The 23,666-nt window shown below is 46.5% G+C and overlaps 2 protein-coding genes across 6 annotated transcripts in view; one reads left to right on the top strand and one right to left on the bottom strand.

Moving 5' to 3' along the window:
• The window catches only part of WNT5B (Wnt family member 5B), a 118,474-nt gene that overhangs the window by 49,547 nt on the left and 45,261 nt on the right, over positions 1–23,666 (bottom strand). The gene's annotated exons all lie outside the window — the stretch shown is intronic.
• FBXL14 (F-box and leucine rich repeat protein 14) overlaps positions 8,900–23,666 on the top strand; it is a 33,265-nt gene continuing 18,498 nt past the window's right edge. Inside the window, exons 1-2 of one of the 4 annotated variants that reach the window (XM_025402912.1) lie at positions 8,900–10,853; positions 16,434–16,601. In XM_025402912.1, the coding sequence (XP_025258697.1) occupies positions 9,660–10,853; positions 16,434–16,445 (1,206 nt within the window). In that variant the 5' untranslated portion in view covers positions 8,900–9,659 and the 3' untranslated portion in view covers positions 16,446–16,601. Of the gene's footprint in view, positions 10,854–16,433; positions 16,602–23,666 lie in introns of those variants that run through there. The other 3 variants (XM_025402913.1, XM_025402910.1, XM_025402911.1) reach the window with 3 other exon arrangements.

The raw sequence follows: 23,666 nt of genomic DNA on the forward strand, positions 1-23,666 counted from the left end.
GCGCCTGTAGTCCCAGCTACTCGGGAGGCTGAGGCAGGAGAATGGCGTGAACCTGGGAGGCGGAGCTTGCAGTGAGCCAAGATCGCACCACTGCACTCCAGCCTGGGTGACAGAGCGAGACTCTGTCTCAAAAAAAAAAAAAAAAAAAAAAAAAAAAAATTCAGCCAGGCGTGGTGGCAGGTGCCTGTAATCTCAGCTACTTGGGAGGCTGAGGCAGGAGAATCGCTTGAACCCGGGAGGTGGAGGTTGCAGTGAGCTGAGATTGAGCCACTGTACTCCAGCCTGGGCGACAAAGTGAGACTCTGTCTCAAAAAAAGAAAGAAAGAAAGAGTAAGAGTTGGCAGTGAAACCACAGGTCCAAGGCCACAGGACGGATGGATGTCTGGCAGGAGAGGAGTTCTGGACCATTTCTTTGTGGGTGAATGGAACATGCTGCCCTTCCTGACTTACAGAGGAGAAGATAAGATGCAAGCAGATGGCTGGCTCTACCTGAAAGATCATTCTCTTATGCTCCTACACTTTGGTTATGTTTCTAGTCCTTGAACCTGTACATGTCTTTTTCTTTTTCTTTTTTTTGAGACAGAGTCTCGCTCTGTTGCCCAGGCTGGAGTGCAGTGGAGCGATCTCAGCTCACTGCAATCTCCGCACCCCAGGTTCAAGCTATTCTCCTGCCCCAGCCTCCCGAGTAGCTCCGAGTAGTAGCTGAGATTACAGGTGCCCCCCACTACACCCAGCTAATTTTCTGTATTTTTAGTAGAGACGAGGTTTCACCATGTTGGCCGGGCTGGTCTCAAATTCCTAACCTTGTGATTCACCTGCCTCTTGGCCTCCCAAAGGGCTGGGATTACAGGCATGAGCAACTGCGCCCAGCTTCGAACCTGTACATTTCTTTAAAACAGGAAATAAAGTTTAAAAAAAGTTTAACTGTCAGCAAATGTACATCTGTATCATTTTGAGGCACATATGTGAGGGTTTTGTTTTTTTTTTCTTTTTCAAAGTGCATCTTTATAAAAGAGCAGAACAAAAGCAGCATTTACCAGGTCCCTACTATGTGCCAGGTATGCACTAGGCCTTTCCTTGCTGGTGGATGTTTTCTTAACGAATTCTCACCACAGCTCTGTGAACGGCAATCACTTTCGTTTTATAGATGAGGAAACTGAAGCTCAAAGAATTGAGTGACTTTGCCATAGGTCATGCAACAGACTACACTGGGAGGGCAAGGACTCAAACACACAGCTTCAGACTCCAAGTGTGGTGTGAACACAGCTCACGGGAAATGGGAACAGAAGGCACAGGCATGTAGGGGAGAGTCACACGTGGACGCCACAGGCAGGACACTTGAACTTCTCTCTTTTTCCATCTTTGTCTGGTTCTACTGTTAGAGAGAAGAATGGGGCACATGAGGAGAGAGCTGACTAAAACAACAAAAAAAACTTTTTTTTTTTTGAGGCAATCTTGGTTGTAAAAACAGTTGCAAAGTCCAGACCATGAATTAAAATTTTCTGACTTTAGGCCGGGCGCGGTGGCTCAAGCCTGTAATCCCAGCACTTTGGGAGGCCGAGACGGGCGGATCACGAGGTCGGGAGATCGAGACCATCCTGGTTAACACGGTGAAACCCCGTCTCTACTAAAAAATACAAAAAACTAGCCGGGTGAAGTGGCGGGTGCCTGTAGTCCCAGCTACTCGGGAGGCTGAGGCCGGAGAATGGCGTGAACCCGGGAGGCGGAGCTTGCAGTGAGCTGAGATCCGGCCACTGCACTCCAGCCTGGGCGACAGAGCGAGACTCCGTCTCAAAAAAAAAAAAAAAAAAATTTTCTGACTTTAGATAAGATACTGACTTTCAATTCTAAATACATAAGAGTTAAAATAAAGGTTTCTCTTTTTTCTTTCTCTTCTCCCTCTCTCTGTTACCCAGGCTGGAGTGCACTGGTGTGATCACGGCTCACTGCAGCCTTGACCTCCTGGGCTCAAACTATCCTCCTACCTCAGCCTTGTGAAGAGCTGGGACTATAGGTGCGCACCACTGTGTCTGGCTAATTTTTTAAATTTAATTTTGTAGGGATAGGGTCTCCCTGTGTTGCCCAGGCTGATCTTGAACTCTTGGGCTCAAGTGATCCTCTCACCTCAGCCACCCCAAATGCTGGGATTATGGGAATGATCCACCGTGCCCAGCCAGATCTCTTATTCTTGGGAAAAATAAAACCTAAGAATTCTTTGGGAAAGTGATTTTTTTAGATTAACATAACTGATGCCTCAATATGGAATATCCATAACAATGTATGACGATATATGGTTGCTATTCTAATGTTATTTTTTTCTAAACAATGTAAAACTTCAGCCTATTCTCTAATAAAATTTCCACTATAATGTAATGACATTCTTCCCATCAACACCTATTCAAATTCTAGGTTTCACTATGGATCCTCCAAACTGAGAACTTTATTTCTATCACTCTGCTGGCACGTATAACACTAACAAATACTGTCACCGTCACAGGTATTTTCTAGCTCACCTGCTGGATCCCAAGTTCTTAAAGGCAAAAACATAATCTTCTACATCTTCGTTTATTTCATAGCACAGAGCAATATATATAATTTGTATTAATATTTTCCTGAATTTTTTTTTTCTTGAGAGATGGTCTCGCTCTGTCACCCACGCTGGAGTGCAGGGGTGCGAGCACAGTTCACTGCAGCCTTGACCTCCTGGCCCAGCGATCTTCCTGCTTGCCTCAGCCTCCTGACTAGCTGGGACTACAGGTGCGTGCCATCACGCCTGGTTAATTATTTTTATTTTTATTTCTTTTTTTTTTTTCTTTTTTTCTTTTTTATTTTTTTTGAGACGGAGTCTCGCTCTGTCACCCAGGCTGGAGTGCAGTGGCCGGATCTCAGCTCACTGCAAGCTCCGCCTCCCGGGTTCACGCCATTCTCCTGCCTCAGCCTCCCGAGTAGCTGGGACTACAGGCGCCCGCCACCTCGCCCGGCTAGCTTTTTGTATTTTTTAGTAGAGACGGGGTTTCACCCTGTTAGCCAGGATGGTCTCGATCTCCTGACCTCGTGATCCGCCCGTCTCGGCCTCCCAAAGTGCTGGGATTACAGGCTTGAGCCACCACGCCCGGCCTATTTTTATTTCTTGTAGAGATGGGACCTTGCTATGTTGCCTAGGCTAGTCTCAAACTCTTGGGATCAAGTGATCCTCCCACCCTGGCCTCCCAAAATGCTGCTATTACAGCCACCCTGCCCAGCCCGAATGAGTGAATAAATTGAAAACCCATCTTTCTAAGTGTTCAGTGACCTGGAAATGGCTACATTTACAACACACTGTATTTTTCTAGAGTCGTTCTATCTACCTGTTTTGTAACAAGTACCTAAGGTGTTTGTCAACACTGAACAAACAATACCTGATATCCGAGATTATTCTATTACTGTATTTCTAATTCTTTGGTTGGGTGCCTGAAACTACAAAAACACCTATTACAGTTAACACTCAAACGTTGCAAATAACAAATTACAAATGGCAACCCCATTTCAAGAGTAAAAGGGCACGACCATCCATCGGGGGTGAATAGTAATAGCTTAACACCCCCTTTCACCTGGAATGAGTTTTTCAGTGTGGACAACACAGTACACATTCATCCTCACGGGAAGGCTCTCGCTACCCAGATCACAAGCCCTTACTTTTACGGTATTGGATAAAGATGATCCTAAGCCTACATTTACAAGATACAGCAAGCTAGCAATTTGGGAGAACATCTCAAATATCTCAGGGGGTTCCTGGCAATCTGTTGATGTGAGAATACTTTTCACCTATTTTTCTCTTTTTCTTTTCTATCTTTATTTCAAAATCTTTGTCCTGCTAAAATCTTTTTAAAATTTTTAATTGCAAAGTACACATAAAATTTGTCATCTTAACCTTTTTTTTGTTTGTTTGTTTTTGTTTTTTTTAAGACAAAGTTTTGCTCTTATTGCCCAGGCTGGAATGCCATGGCACAATCTTGGCTCACTGCAACCTCCACCTCCCGGGTTTAAGTGATTCTCCTGCCTCAGCCTCCCGAGTAGCTGGGATTACAGGCATGCGCCACCATGCCCGGCTAGTTTTGTATTTTTAGTAGAGACAAGGTTTCTCCATGTTGGTCAGGCTGGTCTCGAACTCCTGACCTCAGGTGATCACCCGCCTTAGCCTCCCAAAGTGCTGGGATTATAGGCATGAGCCACCTCGCCTGGCCCATTTTTAAGTGTACAGCTCAGTAGTGTTAGGTATATTCACATTCTTGTGCAACCAATTTTCAGAACTTTTCCATCTCGTAAAACTGAAACTCTATAACCATTAAACAACTCCTCATTCCGCATCAACCCTCTCCCCAGCCCCTAGCAATGATTATTTTTTTCTGTTTCTATAATTTTGACTACTCTAGATACCTCGTATAAGTGGAATTGTACAGTATTTGCCATTTTGTGATTGGCTTATTAACTTAGCACAATGTCCTTAGGGTTCATCCATGTTGTACTATGTGTCAGAATCTCCTTCCTTTTCAAGGCTGAATAATATTCCCTTGTGAGTATATATCACAATTTGCTTATCCGTTCATTTGTCAATGGATATTCAGTTGCTTCTAACTTTTGGTATTATGAATAACGTTACTAGGAACATGGATGTACAAATAGCTCTTTGAGCCCCTGCTTTCAATTCTTTTAGGTACATACCTAGAAACAGAATCATATGGTATTTTTAATTTTTTGAGAAATGGCCATACCATTTTAGATAGCAGCTGCGCAATTTTTTGTAATAGAGATGGGGTCTTGCTATGTTGCCCAGGTTGATCTTGAACTCCTGGGCTCAAGCAATCCTCCTGCTTCAGCCTCCTAAAGTGCTGGAATTACAGGTGTGAGTCACTGTGCCTGGCCCACAACTTTACATTCTCACCCACAGTGCACCAGGATTCTACTTTCTCTATATCCTTACCTACACTTGTTATTTTCTGTTTTATTTTATTTTTTTATTTTTTTTTTATTTTTTTTTTTTTTTTGAGACGGAGTCTCGCTCTGTCGCCCAGGCTGGAGTGCGGTGGCGCGATCTCGGCTCACTGCAAGCTCCACCTCCCGGGTTCACGCCATTCTCCCGCCTCAGCCTCCGAGTAGCTGGGACTACAGGCGCCCGCCACCACGCCCGGCTAGTATTTTGTATTTTTAGTAGAGACGGGGTTTCACCATGTTAGCCAGGATGGTCTCGATCTCCTGACCTCGTGATCCACCCGCCTCGGCCTCCCAAAGTGCTGGGATTACAGGCTTGAGCCACCGCGCCCGGCCTATTTTCTGTTTTATTAATAGTAGTCATCCTTATGGATATGAGGTGGTATCTTATTGTGGCTTTCATTTGCATCTCCCTATGACTAATGATGTTGAGCATCTTTTCACGCGCTGTGGGTCATTTGGGTATCTTCTTTGGAGAAATGTCTATTTAAATCTTTTGCCCATTTTTAAATAGGGGTTTTTTTTTGTTTATTGTTTCTGCTTAAATCTTTTATTTGCAATCAGTGAATCAAATCCTCACCCTCTCTTATCTTTAATATTCTGTCACCAAGAAGTGTCAAGAGTGATGCTCTCCTACTTAGAAACACTTAGCAATAGAATGAATGTTATTCTCAAGAAACCTTTAAGTTGGAAAGGCAGCATTTTATTATAAACCTCAGATTACTAATGCTGCCCAGCTCTCCAAGAAGTTCGATATGTATGAAGTCTTACATAAAGAGATTATTATTTATATTATCCATCTCATTCATGTCAGTTCAACAACATTGACAAAATGTCTACTACATAGCAGGCATTGTGCCAAAGATACATTAGAGTTCAAGGAAAATAGACACAAAATATTTTAACTTTTTTTTTTTTTTTGACAAGGTCTCTTGCTCTGTTGCCCAGGCTGGAGTGCAGTGAGACAGTACCAGCTGACTGCAACCTCTGCCTCCTGGGTTCATGTGATTCTCATGCCTCAGCCTCCTGAGTAGCTGGGATTACATGCATGTGTGACCATGCCTGGCTAACAGTTTTGTTTTTTTTAGTAGAGTTGGGGTTCACCATGTTGGCCAGGCTGGTCTCGAACTCCCGACCTCCAGTGATTAGCCCACCTCAGCCTCCCAATGTGCTGGGATTACAGGCATGAGCCACTTTGCCCGGCCTATTTTAACTCCTTTGACCCAACCCATAAACTAGACTCTGGCCCACTAGTTTTGGAAATACATATATATTCTTGAATGAGGAGTTAAAAGCTCCAGAGCACTTCTGATCTTTCCTGCCAGGTGTGCCCCTTCTGAAGGAGAAAGTATGAATCCTTAGGTAAGCTTGATCTTGGGGTTGGGCCTCTCACCCTACCCAGGTGAAAAGCATACTCCATCTGAAAAATCTAGAATTAAAAAAAAAAAATTCTTGGTAAGGCTTTGGAGAGCCTTCCCTACACAAGGCTATCAATTCTGCTTTTAAATAGGCTATAGTTCATTCAGAAAAAAACTTCCGGTTGCAACTTGTTAAATCATATACAAAAATCTCAACAAGTTTTAAAAATATGAAGAGCAAGCCACGGAATTTTCTTCATTGGTACACATATTTGCCAGACAATCAGAGTCTCCTATCTATACATACTCTCCATATATTTTTGGGTCCTAAGTCTGAGCATAAACCAAAATTCCCAAGAAGTTATTGCATTTGAAATTATTCTTAATATCTGGAGCCTGCATTAGGAACAAGGTATACTTCCATAGGCTAAGGAGACGGTATGCTAGGCTCTTGGCCTCACAGTGTTCCTACTGGAAAGGTCCCTGAAGATTACCTAGTCAAATCACCCTGGTGTAACACAAGGAAACCGAGACCCAGAAAGGGGATTGTTTCACCAGTGGCACAGGCACCAGGTGTTTAGATTCTGCATACGGCTCATTCTATGCCCTAGTTCCTTTTCCCCACGAATGCTTTTTCTGTGATGCTTCTTGATGCTATATTTTCCTATTTATTGCTGAAAATCCTTGTAATATATACTTGAGTGCCTTAAATAAAAGGCTCTGTGTTAATAAGATTCTAGAATTCAAGTCAAGAAAAACTGTTGCTAGAACAAGGACCAGACAGCCAGCTTCTAGAGAAAGTGCTTCCAGATGCCTCTGAATGACTCTTCAGATTTGAGAACAAAGGCCTTTCTAGAAAAGGAAAACCTTTAAACTCCTTCTTAGTCTGAGCTTGGTCAGGCCCCCTGTCTAAAATTCCCCCCAAATGTGTGGGGTACTTTGTTTTGTATTAAACAGGATTAAGTTACACTAAGGTGCTTTGGATTAAGGCCTTGACATGAACCCAAACACATCTAGGTGCATAGAACAACCAAAAAGTGACTTTCACGCAGAATTTAAGGTCAAAGTTTAGGTAGAAGTGACTGATAAGAATAAAAGCCTAGATAACCCCCAGGAGAAGAGTGAAGCCCAGGCACACCCCGGAATCGTGACACTTACTGCCACCGTACATCTGGAGGTACTGGATGACTAACAGTACAGTCTATTTTTTTCAGGAAGGTTATAAAAATCTATGGGCTTCACACTGCGTGTAATGTGGGTGAGGTAATAAGCTGGCGAGAATTTTTGCTTCTGTATTTCCTGATTTAGGAAAGAGGAGTGGTAGGGGTGTAAAAGGTGTATTATGCCTATTACTGAATTTGTACGTATTTGGTCCAATATTGGTTGCTTGAGCGAAAGTTACTCTCCTACACTGAACATGGAACCCCTTCCAAATCTTGTTCAGGTCCTCAAAGAATCAATGAAACCATTTTCCCTTTCTGATAAAGCCGGTTGTGTTGTATCTAGTTGTGTGGATCCATAAATTAAAATACAGAGGGTCATTTTCTCTGATCCAAAAATTCTTGGTTTGGGGGTAGTTAAAATGAAACTTCTGAAATTCTATCCTTAGTACGGGTATTGAGGACCCAGGGGCTACATCCTAGAATGTAATTGTGCCCTCTTTCCATAAAACAGTTGATAAACCAACAGACACGACTGGATTGTCTTAAACCAAGTTCAATTGTCATTCCATTTTAATCAAAAAGTAAACTGGATTCAGCATATACGAATATATTGACTATCAGTACAACTGAGCCATGCAACTGATAGTCTAAGGCTGATGACAAGGAGAAAGCTCCTAAAACAAGGTTTAGGGAAGGCTGTTCCCCTCTAAGCAAAGTGGGCTGAGGGTATTGGTAGTGCAACAGCCTGCAGAAGTAGAGGGAAGTTTTGATATATCAAGTACCGAGGGGAACACACACAGCATGTCTGGAAACCATCAGAAGATGCTAGAAGGAAGTACAGATAATTCTAGAAATTTCTAGAACACCGACTGGAGGGGGTCATTGTTTAAGATGAGTAAAGGCCAGTTTCTCTACAATTTAAGACACGAGACTGGAGAGAAAGGAGTCGTAGGAAACAGCTCCAACCGGGGGAGCAGGGGTGTGATAATGAGATGTGTTAAGGGGCATTAGGGACAGCAAGAATAGGATAGTTGGGGTGATGATTATTGAGCACTGCTATAGGAGGAGGCTCTCGCAGGGATAATCAAGGGAGAGGGGTGTGAAGTAAGGGTCAGGGATTGTAGGGGTAAACTGTGGGAAGGGGTTGCACAGACTTCAACAGCAAAGAAAAAGAAGGAACGGGGCTGGGGCGTGGCCCAGAGAGGGAACGGCTCAATAACGGGCTGCGGGGTGAAAAGCAGCCGGGTGGGGAGGTGCTCGGCTGACAGCTGCTGCTCCCGCACGGCGCCCACAGGGTTAAAAACCAGGGGCCACGGGACCAGGCCGAACTCGGTTTCCAGGGCAACGGCTCCACAGTTCCGGCAGCGCAGGCCCGTACCATTGCGCGGGCGCGGGGGAGCGGGAGCGGCGGAGGGGACGCGCTGCAGGGCGGCGGAGCCGGAGCCGGCTCGGGCGCTACCAAACGCGCGGCCCGCCTGCTCGCCCGGGGTCTGCGCCGAGCCGCGCTCCGGCCGGACGGCCGCGGCGTCCTCGGTGCGGGGGCCGGCAGCTCCCAAGTGGCCGCGGACGGCGGGGGAGAAGGAACGCGCGCCGCCAGCCGGGATTGGCCTCCTGGTCCCCCCGCCTGGGCGGCGGAGTGCGGGCGGCCCGGGGCTGGGAGGTTTGAAAAGCGGGCGAGAGACAAAGGCAGCAGGAAGCCTCCTCCGCGCCCGGAGCCCGTGCGCCCGGCCCCCGGGGCCCCCTCGCCGCCCGCCGGCCCGCGGAGCAGCGGCGGCGGCAGGAGGCGGAGGATGCGGCAGGGGGCGTGGGCGCGGCGGCGCGGGCGGAGCGGCGCGGCCCGGGCGCGGCGTGGGTAGAGCCGAGGCGGCGGCGGCCGGCCTCCGGGAGCGAGAGCGAGGCGCCTTCCCCGCCCGGGATGTGAGCGCCGCGCGGAGCCCGGGGCGGGGGAGGGCCGGGCCGGAGGCGCAGCCGGCAGGAAGGAAGGACGGACGGACCAGGAGGAGGAGCGGCGGCGGCGGCCGGAGCCGGAAGGCGGGGAGGGGCCGGCCGTTGGGCCCGAGGCGGCGGCAGCGGCGGCGGCTGGGGAGAAGCGCTCTCGTCGCCTGCCCGAGTCCGGAGCGGCGGGGCCCGCGCCTCCTCCCCCCAGCGCCGCGGAGGGGGGAGGAGGAAGATGGAGACCCACATCTCATGCCTGTTCCCGGAGCTGCTGGCCATGATCTTCGGCTACCTGGACGTCCGGGACAAGGGGCGCGCGGCGCAGGTGTGCACGGCCTGGCGGGACGCCGCCTACCACAAGTCGGTGTGGCGGGGGGTGGAGGCCAAGCTGCACCTGCGCCGGGCCAACCCGTCGCTGTTCCCCAGCCTGCAGGCCCGGGGCATCCGCCGCGTGCAGATCCTGAGCCTCCGCCGCAGCCTCAGCTACGTGATCCAGGGCATGGCCAACATCGAGAGCCTCAACCTCAGCGGCTGCTACAACCTCACCGACAACGGGCTGGGCCACGCGTTTGTGCAGGAGATCGGCTCCCTGCGCGCTCTCAACCTGAGCCTCTGCAAGCAGATCACTGACAGCAGCCTGGGCCGCATAGCCCAGTATCTGAAGGGCCTGGAGGTGCTGGAGCTGGGGGGTTGCAGCAACATCACCAACACTGGCCTTTTGCTCATCGCCTGGGGTCTGCAGCGCCTCAAGAGCCTTAACCTCCGCAGCTGCCGCCACCTCTCGGATGTCGGCATCGGGCACCTGGCCGGCATGACGCGCAGCGCTGCGGAGGGCTGCCTGGGCCTGGAGCAGCTCACGCTACAGGACTGCCAGAAGCTCACAGATCTTTCTCTAAAGCACATCTCCCGAGGGCTGACGGGCCTGAGGCTCCTCAACCTCAGCTTCTGTGGGGGCATCTCGGACGCTGGCCTCCTGCACCTGTCGCACATGGGCAGCCTGCGCAGCCTCAACCTGCGCTCCTGTGACAACATCAGTGACACGGGCATCATGCATCTGGCCATGGGCAGCCTGCGCCTCTCGGGGCTGGATGTGTCGTTCTGTGACAAGGTGGGAGACCAGAGTCTGGCTTACATAGCCCAAGGGCTGGATGGCCTCAAGTCTCTCTCCCTCTGCTCCTGCCACATCAGTGATGATGGCATCAACCGCATGGTGCGGCAGATGCACGGGCTGCGCACGCTCAACATTGGACAGTGTGTGCGCATCACGGACAAGGGCCTGGAGCTGATCGCTGAACACCTGAGCCAGCTCACCGGCATAGACCTGTACGGCTGCACCCGAATCACCAAGCGCGGCCTGGAGCGCATCACGCAGCTGCCCTGCCTCAAGGTACTCAACCTGGGACTCTGGCAGATGACGGACAGTGAGAAGGTCAGGTGAGGGCGGCAGCACCAGCTCCCCTTGTCCCGCCCTGTTCATCCTCCCATCACCACCGCCCCCGCACACTCACACGCACACTTATGCACAGATCATTGCAGCGGATGAGATGGGGCTGTGACAGAAGCCTCAGGCTCGTTTTCTCCTCCCTCCTCCAGCCCCCTCCCGGCTTCCAGCCCATTCTCTTTGCAGCTGGGGTTCCTACCCTACCCTACTCCCAGCTCCTTTTCCCCGCGGATGGAGAATGGACTCGGCTGCTTACCCACCCACTCCCCTGCAGGGGGTGGAGGACTGATTCAGCTACTGTATTCCCACTGCTGTGACTGGAAATGGGGGTGGGGAGTGACTGTCTTTTCAACCCTGGGGAGTTGAGGAAAATGTCTGCCTTCACTTCAGCTTTCATTTGAATACTGTGATCTGGTTTTTATTTTCAAATGTATAAAAAGCAAACCCAGCTACAAAGGCCTTTTCACCCTTCTTCCACTTTGTAACTAATCCCAGTCTCTTCTCATCACTCCTCCTCTTACAGTACTCTGCTATTCACGCTCATTTCATTTTCTTCTTTCCTTTTTAAAATTGTTTTTTTGGAAAAAATTTGAAATCATGGTCCTTTTTTTCTGCTGAATATATTCTATATATTATATATATATAAATTATATATATATACATATATATGTCTGGCTACCTCGTTTTAGTTTACTTTTTTTCTGAAGCCCTGGAATTCTACAAGAGAGATATTTTGAGACTGAAACATGTTTGTGCCTAGACTGGAAAGATGCCCTTGGGTTTGTCCGTCTTTTTGTGTTGGCTTCTTCCCAGCCTCCATCCGTCCAGTGTGCCCCACTTCCACATTCTGGCTATAATTTCCTTTTTCTCCTTGTTCATTGGGATTTGAGGACCTGTTTCTAAATCTTGACTTAATTTATAGCACAAATATGTGGGAGCAATGAGAGTTGAACCGTTGTTTTTGTTTGAGATGCAGATTGTGTCTTGAAAATGATGATTATATATGCAAATTCTGCCCTACCCTCACCCTCTTCCAAGTTTCCCCCCAAAAAGGTCACACAGTGCGGCTTCCTGTGGGAAACAGGAGCAAAGCTGGCCTGCAGAGCCCCCGGGGCTGTGATGAAGCTCATGTCTTATCTCTGTTCTATTAACAAAATGGGAGTTTGTGGGTTTTAAAAAAATTCTGTTTCTAAATGGAGGAATAGATGACTTTCTTTATTTTGGTGGGGGTTGGGACTTGTGGCTTTAAAGAAATCACTTTTGAGTAGGATGTATATTTTTGTTGGATTTTTGTTGTTTATTTTTTTAGAATCCTCCACAGCAACATGCGAGACCATGGAGTTAAAGAAACCCAGAGACCTTTATCAATTAATTGTACTGTTTGTGAATTTGTATAAATAATAACAAAGATCCTCTTAAAACGTTTATATTCTTACAGTAAAAGGTTAAACTGATATTTATATAATAAAAGAGGAAATATGAAGTATGTTTTTGAAAAAAAAAAAACCAACAGCCTTGTATCTGCGAATTATTTTTAAGGCATTGTGTGCTTGGGTACATGCCAAGGTAGGAGGTGCTGTTTGTATACTCTCAGAGGACGCAAGGTGGAGTTTGGTGCATCCTATGTGGGGGTGAGTCAGCTCGTGGGTGAAATTTTATTCTGTATAAGGTTTACTACTGACATGTTTTGTTTCTAGAAATGTGATTAGACTGGAGATTTACATAATTTTTGGCTTTAAAGTGTCAACAACCTGGAAATTTAAAGAAATTGAACAAAATGAAACTTTTTAAAAAACCAGATTTGTATGTAAGTCACAGTTTCCCCGAGTGGCCAGTTTTTCTTTGGGTGAAAATGAGATCTAGGGGTGACGTTGAAAAGTGGATCACGATGTGGCCAAGAAAGATGGATTTCTTGACCCTGTGAGTGGGTGTGGGGAGGATGTGAAGGTGGAAGGACTGCAGCCATTGTTCAGAAAAGTTAAAAGAGCGCTGTCCTTGCGTGCTTGCTGGCTCAGTCATGCATGCTGAATCTCCCAGTGTGAGCGAGGGTCCCGGTGGAAAGGAGGAGGGCAGCTCAAGCCCTCTTTTTAACATTCCCCTCCAGGCCTGGCTGTAAGGAAGCACTTTCCTGGGGGATGGGGAGCTTGGCCAGGATTCTTGCACATTTGCATTTTAGCACTTCCAGCAGCCGAGGCTGGCCACTGGATCCACTCCGTCAAGGGTTTTTAGACTGAAATCGGGGCAGATTAATGAAATACCAACAATTCCAGCAAAGAGTTCCCTCTGGTAGACAATAACAAAATAATCTGGCACCCTGTGGTTTGACTGTGGAGACCTATGGGTATGAATGCGCCGACAGGGGAGTGGCTCATATTCCTGGTTTCACATTGGTCTTGGTTGTTTCTGAGATTGTTAAAAAAGTACTGATCTCAGCAAGAGCTGATAAGAGTAGTATAAAACTTTCCTGGATCAACCCCTCTTTCCAGGAAGAGGGCTGGAACCCAGGTTTCTCTGGGGATAAGATTGTTTTGTAAAACGTCCAAGCTTTCTGCCTGAGCATATCACAAGAGCCGCATTGTTCCTTTTTGGAGAGTCATCACAATTGGGTCTAATTGAGCCTGACACTAGATCCATCTTCTGTTTCTTTGGGGAAGGTGTGGATCTCTTTCTTCCCACTTAGGTTACAGTGCTTAACGCCTGGAAAATAAATATGTGTGAAGCCTATTAAGAAGTAGGAACTCTGAATTAGGGTCAGCTTTCTAATTTAGCATTTGACACAACTCCTGAAGGTTACATGGCTGTGGGTTCTTAGTCTGTTTTTCTTCCAAGAGACTGCATGGCTATACAGATTCAACTGATAAAAATTTGAGCACCCAAGTCTTAGGCTCTGTATTCACATTCTTCATTTTAATACGCAGAATATTCCTGCCACCTGTAACGTGAAGCATGTTCTTCTGTTTTGTCTCCTTTTTATGTTAAATGTCAAATATATGCTTGACTAAAGGTGGGCAAATTAATGTTTCAAAGTTAAGCCCATGGGTCTATCTATATCCTTATCCTGAACGAGGCATATTTAGTACAGCGGGAGCTTCTCTGGAAAAGATGGTGAGCCACCTAGAGTGGTTAGTGAAGGTCAACTGCTAATCTCGCAGCCTTTTTGGATGGAAAGCAATTAATGTGTTGAGAACCTATGTGTGCTTTACAAGGTACTTGTAAGTTTTAATCTTCAAAGCAACCTGCTGAAACAGGTATTATCCCTGTTTTCCAGATAAGTCATAATTCCTGCCGTAAGTTACCCAACCAGTAAGTGAGGGAGCCAGGATTCAAATCTAGGCTCCATTTCTCCATTTCCCTTCCTTACTTTTTTTTTTTTTTTTTTTTTTGAGACAAGGTCTTGATCTGTTGCCCAGGCAGGAGTGCAGTGGTGCAAACATAACCCACTGCAGCCTTGACCTCCCAGGTTCAAGTGATCCTCCCACCTCAGCCTCCCAAGTAGCTGAGACTACAGGCATACACCACCATGGCTGGTTATCTTTTTTTTTTTTTCTTTGTATTTTTTTTGTAGAAACAGGGTTTCACCATGTTGCCCAGGCTGGTCTCAAACTCCTGGGCTCAAGCAATCTGCCCACCTCGGCCTCCCAAAGTCCTGGGATTACAGGCATGAGCCACTCTGCCTGGCCCGGGCTCCATTTCTAAAGTCCAGCTCCCTTTTGTTTGGTGAGAAGATTTAGTTACTCGTCATACCTTGGTTTCCTGTAAGGTGACCCTCAGAAGTGAATGGTAGCTGTTTGAACACTGTATGAACAAGCTTATGCCATAGGGCACTACGTCAAAGGGAATAAGGGTGATTCTTGGTGGAATAAAAAGTTGATCCCCACCACACCTATAGGAATGGGAGAAATGCATTGAAGAATAGAAGAGCTAAAGGACAGGAGTTGATAGGACACCGCGTGGTGGTACAAAAGTTAAAAGGCACTCCAGGGCAGTTATTAGAATAACAGAAGAAAACTTGGTTCAGGTATTTGCTGAAACTTGAGAACTGAAAAAACATAATGTAAACTTCGTGTAAGCCTTATCATCTAGAAGTAATAAACCTCAACAAAAACTGGGTAGTAGTCAAGGACCAACTTCATTTCCCTTCTTTTTGTAAGTGTCGTCACGCATAGCCCTTCAATGTTCTTGCTGAAAAGATTATAAACCACCTGTGGGGCTCGGCCAATTTCTGCAGCTCCCAACCTAGGCCTTTAACTTGTCCAGCTTCACATTTACTAAAACTAAAAGCCAGCGCCAGTATATCCTAAAAATAAACTCAAACCGATCACGTTCTTTCGTGAGTCAGATGAACTACAAGGAGCTAAACAAGTAAACGTTCCTTTTTCTTTTGAAAGCTATGAACTTTCTCTGACATAAGGACATATGATATGTAAATTAAAGCATGGCCTAGCTCCCAAATCCTGCTGCTTTTCCTGAAGTGGTTACTAGATAGGTGCTGGTCTTAGAATATAAACAAAACCTTTCGCTTTTAACTTAGAGAATTCGCATTCAAGTTTTCAAAGGGAAGGGGTAGTGGCCCCCAGGGACCACTGTGTTTCTAAAGAATAAGAACCTCTTGATTAAAAGATCAGATTTGTAAAACAAAACCAAGACCTCATGCAGCTTCTGACAACTGTCTCTTCCCAGTTCTATGAAAGGGAAAGCCCCTGGCCTCTGATCTCTGCTGTGTTCTGCGGTAGAAAGGGAGGGACGATAGTAAGTCATCCAGTGGTCCCTTCTCTCTGTTCTCTTTCTCTTCCCTGCATCAAACATCACCCCTTTTAAAAGTTAATTCCATCCCTTTAGTAGAGGGCAAGACCTAAACTTTGTGCCATTATGAACCCCTGAGGAGTCAGAGGGGATGAGGCTTTTTGATGAAATAATGTGGATCATGAGTAAAGCACAGGATTAGAAATTAGAAAGCTGGGCCGGGCGCGGTGGCTCAAGCCTGTAATCCCAGCACTTTGGGAGGCCGAGACGGGCGGATCACAAGGTCAGGAGATCGAGACCATCCTAACATGGGCTAACATGGTGAAACCCCATCTCCACTAAAAAATACAAAAAACTAGCCGGGCAAGGTGGCGGGCGCCTGTAGTCCCAGCTACTCGGGAGGCTGAGGCAGGAGAATGGCGTAAACTCGGGAGGCGGAGCTTGCAGTGAGCTGAGATCGAGCCACTGCACTCCAGCCTGGGCAACAGAGCGAGACTCCGTCTCAAAAAAAGAAAAAGAAAAAAAAAAAAAAATTAGCTGCATTCAAACCTAAGCTCAGGCTTGGGCCACATATTTACCTAATTTCTGTCAATGTACCTGGTCAACTGTTAGGCAGCAAGTTACATTTTTAAAAAAGTGTTGTAAAATAGATGGGACATGCATGTGTAGATGAGTGCCAAATATTTATTTACTTAACGAAATATCAAAGGTAAGTGCACAGTTGGAATAAGAGCATATATTCTCAGCTCTTGTATGGAATTTCTAGACAACTGGTAAATTTAAATATCCAAAGATGATCAGTTTCAGTTTTTTCCTCTTTTCCAGGGATTGCTCTGATTTTGCCTGGTGGAGTTGCCTTTACCAACCCAGAATATTTGGTCGTATGTAAAGCCAAGTCCTCCAGTTGAGGTGCAAAAGAAAGGAAGCTTGAGATCTTAGCAGTACTTGAGTAGGGTATGTTAAACCCCCCCTCAATAAAACAATAGAAGTGGAATTCTCTGCCTGCTATTTGTTAACCCAGAAAAGTGCACATATTTTCTTCAAAAAGAAGAGTGAAGTTTCTATTATTTCATTACTCTTCTACTTTAATTTTTTTTTGAGATGGAGACGGAGTTTCACTCTTGTTGCCCAGGCTGCAGTGCAATAGCGCGATCTTGGCTCCCTGCAACCTCTGCCTCCCGGGTTCAAGCGATTCTCCTGCCTCAGCCTCTCACATAGCTGGGATTACAGGCATGCGCCACCACACCCGGCTAATTTTGTATTTTTGGTAGAGACGGGGTTTCTCCAGGTTGGTCAGGCTGGTCTCAAACTTCCGACCTCAAGTGATCCGCCCACCTCGGCCTCCCAAAGTGCTGGGATTACAGGCGTGGGCCACCGCGCCTGGCCACTTAAATTGTTTAAGGAACAAATGCTATATATCCTTATAACAAACTTACAAGGATACTTGCATTTGTGATAGTGGAAACGAATGAGTCTCAATTACCAAGAAGAGAACTCGGTCTGCAGCCGTGGCACAGCAGAGAAACCCAAGTGAGACAAGGTTAGAAATGTGAATGTGATCTGCTGAAGAACTCGGTCACACAGTGTTTGGTTTCTCTGTCTCAAAATTTTTGTTTTCCCAAATCTGGCAGATGTGGTACATTTAATTTTTTTTTTTTTTTTTTGAGACGGAGTCTCGCTCTGTCGCTCAGGCTGGAGTGCAGTGGCCGGATCTCAGCTCACTGCAAGCTCCGCCTCCCGGGTTCCCGCTGTTCTCCTGCCTCAGCCTCCCGAGTAGCTGGGACTACAGGCGCCGCCACCTCGCCCGGCTAGTTTTTTGTATTTTTTAGTAGAGACGGGGTTTCACCGTGTTCGCCAGGATGGTCTCGATCTCCTGACCTCGTGATCCACCCACCTCAACCTCCCAAAGTGCTGGGATTACAGGCCTGAGCCACCGCGCCCGGCCACATTCAATTTTATAAAGAGGAAAAGATGCTTAATGAAGTGGGAAAGATTTTGCCTAGGTAATTAGTGGAGAACCTAGTCTCAGAACCTGGGCTGCTCTAGACTTAATGACCAATGCAGAAGGTGGCAACACGGAGGCGGTTCACACAGGCACTGCAGAGCACCACCCTGGCTCTCTTTGGAGATGCGCTGCACCAACCCGGGCACGGCACACATCTGTAGTCCCAGCTACTCACTAGGCTGAGGTGGGAGGATCACTTGAACACGGGAGTTCAAGACCAGCCTGGGTGACACAGCAAAACCCCATCTCTTAAAAAAATTTTGGTTTTTGTCTTTTTTTTTTTTTTTTTGCCAGTCTCACTCTGTTGCCCAGGCTGGAGTGCAGTGGCATGAGCAGAGCTCACTACGGTCTTGGACTCCTGGGCTCAAGGGATCTTTCCACCTCAGCCTTAAAAAAAATAGTTCTTTTAAAGGTGCTACACCAAAGCATATTATTTTCACTGGGAGTAAAAAAAAAAAAAACAAACCCAAAATGCTAAAAGTTATTACTATTTAATATGCACTACATTATGCAAACCTAGACATGTCTGCAAGTATTATATAGGGTTATTCAGGAAACCAAAAAACTAATACATGTTGTTAAATGGTCTATAAGGTACTGAAGTAACCGTCAAATCTGTTGCCTGTGGCTCTCAGAGGATTTGAGCCAGTTTCCAAAACACTGCTTTGTCGCACATAGTAATGTGGAGTACTAATGCTGGGAGGACATGCTTATGAGAGCTTCAAAGCTAGGAACTTATACACATTTCACATGCTATAAATATCTGCCACACAATCCTTCTATAAAGTAGAATCAAGTTGCAAAAACTCTATTTTCTCTTCATTCAAGGGTAAAAAGCTTTGACTTCACAGATGTTTTAGTTACAAATCCCACTTGTCCAGAAAGAGTAAAAGGGTCTAATTTGTTAATAGTAGGCACCTTCTTATATTTATTACTCCCCCATTTACGTAATCCACACTCCAGAAGGATCAGACCTACCACACAGTGGTGTGTCAACAATTACTCCTTACATCATGGATCTTGAGACACTGGAACTGGACTGTGGGAAAACAGTTCTTTGAGACCAGATTAATTTTTCATAAATATTAATGTGGAATTACTTAATATGGCCTGGAAAATATTGTTTTTCTCATCTAAAAAGGGTATGAGGAAATATTTACTACCAAGGTTCATAATATTTCTCCTTAGGAAATCTTGATCTCAAACTGGCATTATTTATGTACACATCTGCTACCTTTTTCTAGCCCAAGACAAGGCTTTTTGAGAAGTGGTCACTACACAGGGAGGAGCCAAAACAATTAGTCCTATTTCTCAGAATCTCTAGAAAAATCACTGAGGCTAAAACTGGACACATGAGTAAAGTAAGGGAGAAACTAACAGTTAAGCCCCTCAAATGCCCCTCAGACAAATGCTTAACGTTCTTAGATGGAAGACAACCATTTCTGCTTTCAATCATTTAAACCTTAACTTCATCGCCCAAAAATCCACTGCTGTGAACAACAACAACAAAAATAAAAAGACGGCCAGTAGGTGTGCCTTAAGCAAACAACATGAAAATGACAAGATGAAAGTGACAGTTTCTACCTAATTTATTTCAAATGCATAGAATTTAGCCAGTTTTCAGGAATCTGTAATAGCAGGATGGTTAAGTTCTGTGGCCCCCTGAACTTTATCCAGCTGACAGCTGACGACTGTAGGAAGCAGAGAAGGTCTTCAAGTTTCCAGAGCCTGGAGTAGATAGAGGATTGGCCCTTCCAGCCCTAGCTGACGCCTGTGCACTTGAGACAGATGCCCTGCCATTGTGCTGAGGGTCAGATGTCAACAATCAGAACAGCATGACCCACAGGAAGGCAGCTGGCCGCTCTCTTCCCTACACAGAAGGGTCTAATTTTCAATGGAATCACAAGAGGAACTGCAGAAACTCATTAACGTATGACACAGGATTTAGCAGCAAACAGCTTCATCACTGCTTTATTTTTAGAGTTGGGGTCTCGCTCTGTCACCCAGGCTGAAGTACTGCGGTGTGATCATAGTTCACTGCAGCCTCGACTTCCTGAGCTCAAGCAATCCTCCCACCTCAGCCTCCCAAGTAGCTGGGACCACAGGCATGTGCCACCACGCCCATTATTACTATTATTATTACTATTTTGTAGAAACAGGGTCTCGCTATGCTGCCTAGGCTGGTCTCCAACTCCTGGGCTCAAGTGATCCTCCCATCTCGGCCTCCCAAAATGCTAAGATTACAGGTGCCTATAACTTTAGAAATAAAAATGCACATATGTGGGTTAAAAGGTAAAAGTCAAACACTACACGTTATTGAAAGGTAGGGCTGGAAAACTGTTAGTGTCTCCTTCTGGACTGTTCCTTCAGCCTCCCCAGCCCTTTGAAAACAACAACAACAAAAAAACCCTCTTACACACGATTTACTTTCCCCATTGTGAAGCAGCTGTGAATCATATCCAAACCAGTCCTGGAGGTATTAAAGCTAGGAGTCCGACCTTGTGTTTTTCTGTACCCCAAGTTTATGAAAATGATTTTAGGGTCCCATATAAGGTAGTACAAGAAAGTATGGTTAATGCAAAACTAAGTATTTGTTCTCCACTGTGGAAGTGGAGAAATCCACCAAGTCTGCAAGTCCCATGTCTTGTCAGTAGGTGGCAGCATTGTCTGTGAGTTGGAAGCTATTTCCCGTGGGGGCACCACCACTTCCTCCCACCTCACAAATCCCCTCTGGTCCTTTCCCTTTCACCCGCACCCCCGTAAGTATTTCCTCAGGGCCTAAGAGTTGACAAACGAGGAATTTCACTTCCTGGAAAAGATGAAATTGAGTTTTAAAATATCAGCGAGGTTACTCCCCAGAGCCATGTGTTATTTTGCAGCTCTCTGCTTTTGGAGATAAGAGAATCAAACGTCAACTTCTAATGCCTTTTTTTTTTTTCTCTTTAAACTTCTAATTCTTAAACGGCATTTCCTCCCAAACTCCCCAGATATGGCAGTCTAACAAATCTAACAAATCCTTGTTAGATTGCCATATCTGGGGAGTTTGGGAGGAAAAAAATGGGGAAAATTTTAGTCATACATGGAGGTATCAATTTAAACAGCAAGAAAAAAAGAGCTAGTTTTTTTATTACAAAAGAAAAATCAAAAGTGTATTGTCTGCGATGAAAAATTCTAGAGAGCCTTTGAGGAAAAACAATTTTAAAATTTTAGGAGTATCTTTTTAAATTTTTAAAAATTTTTATTAAAAGGAGTATCTTTCTTGCCCAGATGAAGACATCTTCATAAAATATAAGAGAGTCTATGAGGATGAAAATAATAAGAGCCCTGATGAAGAAGTAAAGTTGCTTGTGTGACCTAAATTCCTCCTACAGAAAACTGACATTAGAACAAGGTAGCAGAACTTACAAAAAGAATTTCTGAGCCAATATGGCCAGATTCCGTAGAAGGCCACAAGAAGAGAGAGGCTGAGGGCAGGAGAGGGCTTCGGGTCTTGCCCTCCTGGTACTCAACAGCCTGGCCTCAGGGAATCAAAGTGTGAGTGGGAAGGGCAGGTGTAGAAGTGGGAAAGAAGGTGGAGGCGGTTATCCCCTGCGGGTGCTTCCACCAAGCTGTATTGGCGAGAGGAGCCACAGCTTACAAGCTCTGTAATATAGAGGTCATTTCTGGTTAGAGAATGAATAAAAAAGGAGAAGTTTCAGGGACTTGGGGCCTATGCATGAGGCAAATTACATTCCTGGCACCATCTATGAAGGTCTTATGAAAGCAGAACATCTCCCTGGGCAACTTCTGGAAAGTAATAGCTGAAATATGCCATTCTTCGTGACTACACCGAATACAGATTCAGGGAAGACACCCCAAACAGAGAATACAGGTTATAAAGGAAAGAAAAGAAAACGTGTATCAGCCCGCACAAAGCCAAGAAGGAGAAAACGGGGCTGGCTGAGGAGCCAGAATGAGAACTGAGTGAGGGGAACGTGTGAACACTGAGGACCAGCAGTTCCTAAAGCTGCTCCTTGGAAGAACTGGGAGACTGAGAGGGCTGCTCCTCGATTCACAGCCTCCAAGAACAGCTTTCCTAGACTTCATTTTCTTTCTGCCTTTTTTTTTTTTTTTTTAGACAGAGTCACTCTGTTGCTCAGGCTGGAGTACAGTGGCGCAATCTCAGCTCACTGCAACTTCTGCTCCCCAGGTTCAAGCAATGCTCCTGCTTCAGCCTCCCGAGTAGCTGGGACTACAGGCACCTGCCACCATGCCCGGCTAATTTTTGTATTTGTAGTAGAGATGGGGTTTCACCATGTTGACCAGGCAGGTCTTGAACTCCTGACCTCAGGTGATCTGCCCGCCTCAGCCTCCCAAAGTGCTGGGATTACACGCGTGAATCACCACGCCCGGCCCTGGGCTTCATTTTCGAGAAGGTAGGCCCTCTTTCTGTGGTTGTTTGAATTTGACTTTAGACAAATCTCTTGCGAATGTGGCCACCAGGCTGGCGTGAGGGTGTTCCTGTGACTGAGACCTCTGAGGTGACAGTACTGCAAGCCCAAAAATGTCCTACACAGAGACATGTGGTTCTCACTCCAGCTCTGTGCTCACAGCAGTCAGGACCAACGTTGTTGTAATCCACACCTGTTTTTGCCAGGAAGACAAGCTAGAGCAACAGTGTAGACAGGACAAATAGGAAAAAGTGCTTCCAGGGCGGGCCGGCTCTGACATTCCTCACAGGGACCCTTCAGGCAGCAGTTACTCTACTGGTTTCAACATTCTCCATCCAGCCCCCACGACTCCGGTTTCTGTGCTCCATTTTGCAGAGGAAGGTGTCGCTGAGGGCTCCAGTAATCCCAAGACGACACACGTTTCTGTTTTAGGTGACCTTCCCCAAACCCCTTCCCAGGAGGCTCCTGTGGCTCAGTCTGCAAATCCACACAGCCCAGACCCTGATTCGCAGGCTGACAGCCACTGCTGCGGCTTTCGTGACCTTCCTCTGTACTCTTTTAGCCCCTACCAGCACCCGCACCCCCCACCCTAAAGGTGTCCATTTTCCCGTTAAAGGACTCCAGCATGGCCACTTTCCAGTTTCTGAATTTCCTATCGCCGTCTATGGAAACTGTCAAGACGGGTGGAGTGTTGCGGGCGGGGGATTCCAGGTGGCGTGGCCGTACATAACAGCAAGGAGGCCAGTCCCACGGTCTACACACCGAAGCAGGTATCACCACCACCGTGCAGTCCTTCCTGATTTGGGCTGCTTTCCATGTGATGCCTCAGAGATAAGGCCTCCCTGTGCCATTTTCGAGCCTGTTAGTTCCCACTCCTGCATTCATTCCTACCTCGGTACCTGCCAGGAACTTGCAGAGAAACTAAGGAACTTGTGTGCAAGTGGCTGCAAACACCTTCCCACTCTTCCACTGGTGCCAAAAACAAGCCCCCTAATGCTAATCTGCCCCTGTCTTGCACTCAACAGCTTTTCTCCTCTAAGCCCCTGATAATGGTTTTACTAAAATCCCCTTTTGATGGGAAAAACTCCCAGCTGGACATTTCAGGCCCCGGCACAATATACAAGTCTGCAGGTCCCTTTCCCCACCTCACAAAGGCCTCTAATCAAGTGGAAAATGTGCTGGAGGCCAGAGGTTGGGGTCCGCAATTATTTTTTAAGGGATTACTAGAGAAGAATAGGGGGCAGCAAGGACCTGCCCCCCACTTTGTTTTCCATTTGGTCCTGTTTTGAGACACACTGAGCCGGGAGTAGCCGTCCAGTTCTCCAAGCACAAGAGCTTCATCTCTCTCTCTCTTAGGATGTCATCTTTGAACGCTACTGCTTCAAAAAGATGGAGAGAGTTTGGAAGCAATATGCAGGTCCTTTTCTGACCCCATTTAAGCCCTTATGTATAAAAGCACTATTGAACGGGGTCCCGAGTGTGGAGAGAGCACCCATTCATTAACCTCTAACCTCCGGTCTGTATTCAGAGGGGAGCGTTCGCTCTGTGTCCATACACTGCGAGATTGGAGGCATTAACTTGGGCAACCCAGGCTTTGGAGGGCAAGAGGTCACGTTCCCAACC

The sequence above is a fragment of the Theropithecus gelada genome, chromosome 11 (assembly GCF_003255815.1).
Source record: "Theropithecus gelada isolate Dixy chromosome 11, Tgel_1.0, whole genome shotgun sequence".
In the NCBI taxonomy this organism is placed as follows: domain Eukaryota; kingdom Metazoa; phylum Chordata; class Mammalia; order Primates; family Cercopithecidae; genus Theropithecus; species Theropithecus gelada.